This window comes from Microtus ochrogaster, linkage group LG1 (assembly GCF_000317375.1).
Source record: "Microtus ochrogaster isolate Prairie Vole_2 linkage group LG1, MicOch1.0, whole genome shotgun sequence".
NCBI lineage: Eukaryota > Metazoa > Chordata > Mammalia > Rodentia > Cricetidae > Microtus > Microtus ochrogaster.
Window position 1 is genome coordinate 37,143,184 of NC_022027.1, and position 9,003 is coordinate 37,152,186.

The following is a 9,003-nucleotide window of genomic DNA, read 5'->3' on the forward strand; positions in this document are numbered from 1 at the left end:
ACTTCTCGAATTTTCTATTATTTTTAATCTCTAATGTCAGTTTCCTAACATAACATTATGAGTTGATGTTTAATGCCAATACAACAATATTACTTCATTGTTAACTAGCGTTAATAATACTATTATTTACTCATACTATTGTCAGGTAGTCTTTTATGCACTTTAGATTTCCAATACTAACTACTGTTTATTGGTCACACTTATACTATTTTCATATTATATTCAACAGAAGATTTGTGGATCAACACAAACTCAGGACATGTTGCTAAACAATTCCTGAGTTGAAAATTTAGATATATTTCTAGGATTTTGTACTTAAATACCAGCTTTGAACAATTTGTCATAGCATCAGATATCACATAATGCAATCTATAAAATATTGTATTTATGAACCAAAAAATGCTCAGCAAACTGTGATCTGTGACACATTTACATAGAAAAGGTGGTCTAAAGATCTTGTAGTCTCCAAGTAGTTTATAAAAAGATACTTGCATTTTGAAACTTTGCTTCTTAGTTGTTTCTGAATATTTTACATAGCCTATTATAGTCCAATTAAACCGATACATAGGGCCAGGTATTGACATTGAAGACAGTGAAGACAATTCTTAATTTATAAAGTCAGAGAGTGATGATTACAGTGTCAGAATTGTCATTTTCAAGAAAATAAACTTACCACATCTTGAAAAGTCTTAGATTCTTTAGAATATATTATCCTCCTGTGAATATGGTTTTGACCTTTTATTTTTGTAATACTATTAAAATAACTTGTTGAATCTTCATAATACTTGATTGACCAACATTCAATTTTTATTCATCAAAAATATTTCTCTCAGGACAAAGTTGGTAAAAAAAATATTTCTCATTTACATCTTTTTGAGCAAAATCAATCAGTAGTTCTTACATGGGTAGTAAAGCTTGAGAAGAATTAAGAAGTAGTTGTATATTAATGAAGGTATTTGATTCATTAAAAGCTAGAGGGAGATGTGATTTTATGTTGGAGTATTTTGCTTTCACAAATACAAAGCTGCAGAAAAGAAATTTTAATGATGTTTCAGGAATATGCACTCAAGTAGCAATTCAAAGTCATAAGAAAAGTTAAAAATAAGGATGCCTCACTGAGCTGTGGATGGGTCGTGCAAGTGAAAATTGATGTAATATTTTATAGTATGAAATTTATCAATAAAAGAAGTAAATCTTTCATTTTGAGTTCTTCAATTTTTTAATCAGTTCGGATGTTTTGGCTTGTGTTCATCAAAAACAATTAAAATTTTTTGTCGTTATTTTTTAGTAGTTTTCATAAAGCTTGTGCTACATAGTTTTTTTCTTTAAATACACATGTAGTTGCTGCACACCGCGGCCCTTGTCTGCGCTCTCTGAGCTAGAACCCATTTTGCGAGCTTCGGGCAAGGGGCTGGAGGTCGAGAATACACAACGCAGAGACAGACCGACACACAGACCTTCCAACACTGGTATTAAAAAGCTCCCTTTACTAACACCATGGAGGCTTAAATATCCTGCAGTCAGTGACCAACAGATGAAAATCCCATCCTCTGATCCTCCAAGCTAGGCACAGCTTCTAGTAACTTCAATTAGAAGGCTCTAGACCTGGAAAAGCAGCTGAAAGCCAGGACTCAATTAGTCCCAACAGTAGTGATGTGTTTTCAAATTTTATCCTGTGATTAGAGATTGTGTGTTAGAACATTGGTATTGTGAAAAAGCTCTAATAGACATTAAAATGGTGAATAAAAATGATAAAATCTAATAGATCAGTTTTTAATCAGAAAAAACAAATGTTAGTAGATTCTCAAAGTTCATACTTTACCCCTTCTTATTAACTTAAAAATCAGTTGAAGACTTTTCCACTGACTGTCATTTATCTCTTTGTAATTCTCTATAGTTGAACTTTTTAAAACTCCATGAGAATTTTTGTCAATGACAAAAGGCATTTTCATCATGGGTAGTGAGGGCTTTCTGGTGGCGTTTAGAGAGAAGAGGCTAAAGATGTAGGGATTCATTTCATACTATAAATGATACTTTTGACCAAAAAGGATTATTGGTTAAAAATATCATTTTTTCTGAGACTGAAAAATATCTGCTTTAGACTATGAAAATGAACCTAATTTTGTTATTAAAAGGAGATTAAATAAATAACTTTAGATTGGAAGTTCAAGGCCCTCATAAGTGTCCCCTATTACTAGAATTTCATCCAATTTTAATAAAAGTCTTAAATAAATAGACATTTCATTTACACATATGGTTTGGGAGGTTAGCTATAAAGTCAAATATGAGTTGCCATATAACCAATGAAAGTTCTCGAGCTAAAGGTGAATATCTGATGGTTTTAGGGTTCAGGAACTGAAGTTAAATCCTTAGCATTGCACCTAGGCATCATCTTAAATTTCTTATCACTGGACCTAGGCAATGTCTACATGCTTCTTCTAGTGGCAGTGGAACATTGCATGCGTTTTTCTTCATCCTGTACTGGAAGGCAAATTTTCAGTAGATACTGCCCATTGGTCTTCATCTTAGGCTACCTCTTGGGGTTTTGTTTGTTTTGATGAAAAGGTAGTATATTGTGGATATTATCAAGGAGATAATAGGATTATTCTAGTATTCAAATGCTAGACCCAAAATCAGAAGCATGATTATCACCAAAGCTTTCAGAATTCATTTTGAAATTATTTTTTGCACTATTTGACATGGTGTGGTACATTATGACAATAAATCAGTTGTAAAAAATATTTAATGATTCATTAGCTGTAGAAATTCTTGAGTGTCTTTTTTCCTTAGCCAATATTGAATGCTTTTATGACAACGTGATTCATCCTTAGGACTGGAGCAGACACAGTCATCTATCAATGTAAAACAGAGTTCCAACTGCAGTTTTCTTACATATCTTACATTAAATATATTAAATACACACACACACACACACACACACACACATATATATATATGTATATATATATACCTCTAGCCAGGTAAGTAGATCATTGCCTTACTCAGCCATCACATCAGAGAATCTTGCTCCTGCAACAGATGGAAACACATACAGAGTCCCACATGTGGCATTGTAGAGAGACCATACAGAGAGTGAGAGACCTTGGAAGACTAGGTCTAAATAAGCCCCGTCCCTTGGAAAAGGAGGTGAAATGAGTTTAAGAGTTAGGGTGCTTGGACATCATCAAGAAAACAAAGCTCTCTGAACCAACATGGTCAAAGATCATGTGAACACAGACTGAAGCAGTATGCACAGGGTCTCTGCCAGTCTCCACCAGGTAATTTACATATATAATATGGGTTCAAGATGAAAGTTTTATGGAGTTCCTGGGGTGTGTATGAACAGGTTTGTAATATTTGCACTTCTGTTTGGCTCTTTTCCTTCTGTTTGTTTGTACTGACCAAATACGATGTGTTTGTTTTTATTTTATCATGTTTTATTTTATTATACTTTTTTATCCTTTAGAAGGCTGTTTGCTTTCTAATGTGAGACAGAAAGGGGGTTTATCCAGACCAAAAAGGTGGAGAGAAAATTGGAGAAGGAGAGGTAGAGAAAATCATAACCTGGATTTATTATGTCAGGAAAAAAAATCTATTCAGTAATAGGAAAAGAGAAAATGAAATAGAAATTATGGGGGAAAATTTAATGGAATGACATTGAAAAGAATCACCCAGGCAATTGTACGTCCTAAGAATCTGAATGTCCCTTAATGTATATTTACACATTCCTAGGCTCTAAGCCTCCTTTGGCCTCCTTGTTTGTTATTTACTAATTGTTATTTCTCCCTTGTTTATTTTATAGCTTTCCTTTAAAAAGTTTTTTTGTTTGCTTATGTTTTGCCTTTTCAAAAACACAGCTTCATTGCCCTTTGCTGGCCTTAAGATCTTTATGTGACCAATTTTATTGCCTCTTCTCATGACCCCTTCTACGGCTTAGTTTTGGAGTAAAACCTTAAGGAAAATTAAACTGGTCAATAACTTTCTAAAATATGACTTGGAAAAATAATAAGACATATTTAAATAAATTATAAGACATATTTAGATAAGGATAATTAATCCAATTTAATGAAATCTAAATGCATAGTATGTAGGATATAAATTAATGGAGCTTTTATTAAATAAATGGAACTTGCTTGTTTTTCCACACTCCCTCCTGGAATTTTACTGAAGTGATAATTGAATATGAAAGTTACTTATCCACAGGGAACCTTCAAATTAAACCTGGTTGGAGTTTTAATTTTGAAAGATTCATCATATTATCAATGCTGATTTCTTTCTAATGTTCACCCCCAACCTCTATTTTCCTGAAATCTCCCTTTTCCCTATATCTTACAAAAATGCATCAGCAAATTTTAACTCACGTTAATTGTCACTATACTTACTTATCTTCTGGTACCTTGCTCTTTTACATACAGGCAACAACTAATCATAAATGCAAGTTAGACTAAAGTTGCTATTTCCCAATACTGTCCTATGTGAAGAAACCCTACTGGTCAGAAAGCACTGACAAGTGCTTTTGAGATTGAGGAAACCTCTATGAAGCAGTTCTCCTGAATCCTAATCTCCATTTTCTGGTTTTCTAGCAGAGGACCGTTCCAGTAAGTTTTTGCCTTAAAGCCTCTAATTTTACTTTTTACTTTCATATTCCTCTCAGACTGGTTTCTCTAGCTTAGCTGTTTTTTCCTAATCAACTCTATTCCAGAACACATTGTTCACTTGACATGAGACAGTGATCCCACTTTTCCAACCTTTAGCCCAATTACAATCCAACACCTACATTATAGAGTAACCTTCATAAATAGATGGACTTTTTGTAGCTACATAGAATAGTCTTTATAAGAGGGCTCATTAATAAATATTGAGGTAAATATAAATTTACTAAATGACAGACATATGAATGCAACAGACTACTGACTACTAAGCTTTTCAGTTCTAGAAGTTCTCACTTTAGTTGGTATATGATATATTGTTCCCTTTTCATTAGTGAATTATGGTCTTCCACCTTAACAGTTCCAACTAATCTTAAATTTCAGTATTCCTAGATTATTCAGACTCAAAGTCTAATGTTCATCCATTTTCTCATACCAGGAAAAGACCTGTGACTAATTTTCTTGGTGGTTTTGGATACAATGAAATAGTACCGTATTTGCTTTTCAAATTCCCTCATAATGCAAAGGGGCTTAGTGAAAGAATACCAATCTGCTGCCTCAACTCTCCATGCCAGAATGCTGGTTGTCATCAAATTTCACAAAACTATACTCTTAGGGAATAAATTGGTCATGGGCAGCATCAAGCCAATGATCCTTTCCTTTGTAATCTCAGCTACTTCAGCACATGGGAACAGTTTCTGAGACACTGAAGTGATCATACTTATAACCGATGTCACAGAAATCTCTTTTATATTGGAGGGGAATAGGAAACATAGATAAAGGTATCACCAAATGAAAGTTTCTACTATTTTTTAATATAAGATTTTTCTACCAAGAATTTCAGATTTGCCTGTTCATTATATTTGTTTCACAAAATGCATCCCTTTGTGTTTCCCAATGTTTGAGGATACTGTCTATAGCTACCAGTTTGCCTAGTTTCATGTTTTTCTACTATGCAATCAATAGCTGAATAATGTTATGAATTTTATTTTTATCGGTGTTTCATGAGCACAAACCACCATCTTTTATGAAAGTAGTGTCTCATTGGCCTGGAACTCAGCATAGAATCTAGTCTAGCCAAAGAGCTCCAAGGACCAGCATTTCTGCCTCCTGCTGATATTAATGGTATACCAACCATACTTAGTTATTTATGTGTTTACTGGTGATCAAACTCAGGTTCTCTTACTCATAAGTGAGCACTTTACCAATTAGGCCATCTTTTCTAACTCCTGGATGGCTCTCCAACTTCTTTGTGTTTCCTGGTCCTCTGCGTTCCTTCAGACCCAGAAAGACATTCTGTTACTCATCCTGTTTTATGTCCTGACTTTCTTTTGTAACACCTTTTTATCTTTCAAGTTCTATTCATTTTCTACTTTCATTAAGTCAATTTTTTTCTCATAAATTTCTTCTCATATAATGAAGACACATCTTTGATCTAATATCACACATCTCTCATTTCTTCTTGTTCTATAACAATGGCCTCCGAGGATAAAACCTTCACTCTTGGAGGGAAGCTCAATAAGACACAGGCTATTAAAAGGCAGGTAAAACAAGATGTTCTGAGGGTAGGCCCATGCAGGCCATCTCTTAGGAGCTCTCCTTAGACAGGAATTGACCCTCATCCATATTCCTGTAAAATTGATTGGCTCACCAAGAAGTTTGATTTTGGTGGTTGATATCATTATCTTTGTCTTCAATTCCCTATTGAGGAGGAGTTGGTATTTGTCCCCACCTGGCCCCACAGTCATTTGTAAATAAACATTCTGAAGCTTAATATTATAATATTATATGTACATGTTTGGTCAATGTCTTGGGCTTATTACTAACTAGCTCTTACATTTAAATTAACCCAGTTTTATTAATCTGTGTATCACTGTGTGGTCCGTGGCTTACTGGTGGTGCTGGACATGTTGCTCTTTCAGAGGCTGTATGAGTTGCCCAGACTCCACCCTTCTTCTTCTGTATCTCCACTTGGATTTCCCTTCTGTCTTTATTCCGGCTAATGGCCAAATCAAGACCTTTATTAACCAATGGTAATAAAACATATTTACAGCATACAGAGAGACTTCTCACAGCAAGTGTCACACAACGATATCCTCAAAATTACAACCCAGTATTCTCTTTGTCTTACTGATTTTACTCCCATCTCCTAAAAATAAACTCATAAATTTCTCTCAAACAAAAATTAAAATGAATTCTATTTGAGTTAAACAATCTAATATGAAATAATTGATAGACTTACATTTCTGAAATCATCAAAGTTTTTGAAAAATTAATAGATAATTTCTTTGTTACTTTAACCTATATAGTCACCAGTATGTACTACAGCATTTTACTTAAGATCTCCATTTTTAAAACTGAACATTTTAATAATCAGTATCTTCATTTGAACAGATTTCTTTTCATTGGTCCATCAGACTTTGTTTAGTATACAATCTATATCTGATTTATGACATATTTTATTTCTTGATTTACATGCCTACATACATCTCTTAATCCTTCCCTCCTTCACTCTATGCTTCCTGAGGGTTTTTTTTTTATTGTTACTTTGAGTCTGAGATTGAGAAGCTATCCCATGCTTAGAAAGTACTCTCCAAATGACCCATGACTCAATTCTTCACATGGCATTATGCACATCTCTTACTGCTGTAGCTTCAGTTGTGACAGTCCACTTGCTTTGTGCTTTAAGTCATTATTCCTTTTATACATTTTCACAGATGTTTGATTAGAAAACATACAAAATAGTTAAAAGTACCATATTCATGTATACATTACAATTCTTCCCTTAAGTATTATAAGTGGATTTTGTACTTTGTGGAATAGAGTACATATTCTGAATATCCAAGAACAGATAATAGAGTAATCTAAATTTAAGTGCTAATTTAGCAGTGTCCTAGAAAAATATGGTATTCTGCAATATTTCTTGTTTGATAAAAAAATCACATTCAAAATTACTCCGATGAGAAATTTTTTTGCAATGCTAATAAATGTGTATAGCATGAGGACAAAGATGACATATAGCCTATGACTTTAAATCAAAGATGATGAGTAGATATATCTCAGGCTTTAAAATACATAAATTATTCGTACTTGTATTTTAAAAATATCTCTCTGTTATGCAAGAAGGTTAATCAAATATGGACCTTTGCCACCAAATATTAAACCCATATTCTACCAATTGAAACCCACAGAATCAAACAGGACAACTGACTTCACCAAGTTTTTTCTAGCCTGAAATCAGATACCATACCATGTGAACCATCTCCCCCACCACACACACACAGGAGAGAGAGAGGGAAAGAGGGAGAGAAAGAATAAATAAATAAATAAATGTAAAATATCAATTTGTGATTCCAGCTGGTTAACAAAGAATGCAATTATTAAAAAATAGTGTTCAGAAGTCTAGTAGTTTACTATGAAGTACATTACATTATAATGATGACTGTATACTAGTTAGCAGAGAGGGCAGTCTCAGTATCTTGATGGAAAGAATAAATTAATTATATTTCTAGATTTGTGTCTGTGCAGTACTTTAATATAATGAAACAGCATTAGCTTTGGATTCATATGGACTTGGTGATTCAATCCCAATCATTAAAAAAATGAATTTATAAGAGTCACTAAGCTCTATCAGTCTTTATGCTAGGAATATTAATACACTATTCATGGAGCTCTAATAATAAGATTTCACATGCAAATCCTTAACATAAATCCTGATGTGCCACAGCCCTCAATAAATATGCTTTCACAATAGATTATTTATTTCCTATGAGTTTTCTCCTAAAACTCATTTTAATCAAAGAATTGACATCTGAGTAGTTTTGAGTTGTATTTTCAAAATTATAAAAAGACTTTTAAATTCTTGTAATAAGTATTTTAAATTTTCATAGTTATAGAACTCTAAATGTGTTGTTGAGATATATGAAATAAATGAACTATAACTCAAAACTATGATTATTTATTATTTAAATATGTCAGTTTTTAAAGATTTATTAATTTTATTTATATATAGTAGTGTGTGCCTGGCTTAGTTTATGTACACCATGTGCTTGTAAGTCCTAATAGAGGCCAGATGATGTTTTCAGGTCTCCTGGAACTAGAGTGAAAGGCAGTTATGAGCCCTTACTGTTTCTGAGAACTGAACTCAGGTCCTCTGCAACAGCCATAAATATTTTTAACCTCCATGCCTTCTCTCCAGCTCCTGCATTATTCCAAGTTTTAGTTGGAATAATTCTCAACATTTTTTAAATTTTGTGTTTTCCATGTTTATATTTTGAGAATTTATTTGATCAAAAGAAATAAGAATCCATTTAATATATAAATATAAAGTATATTAAAAGAGATTAAATAAATA

General features: G+C 33.0%; 1 protein-coding gene across 1 annotated transcript in view; it reads left to right on the top strand.

The window, feature by feature from the left end:
• Positions 1-6,124: 6,124 nt before the first annotated feature.
• Positions 6,125-9,003, top strand: part of LOC101988739 — a 78,932-nt gene continuing 76,053 nt past the window's right edge. The window contains 1 exon segment of the mRNA XM_026785023.1: positions 6,125-6,193. Within this exon segment, the coding sequence (XP_026640824.1) occupies positions 6,125-6,193 (69 nt within the window).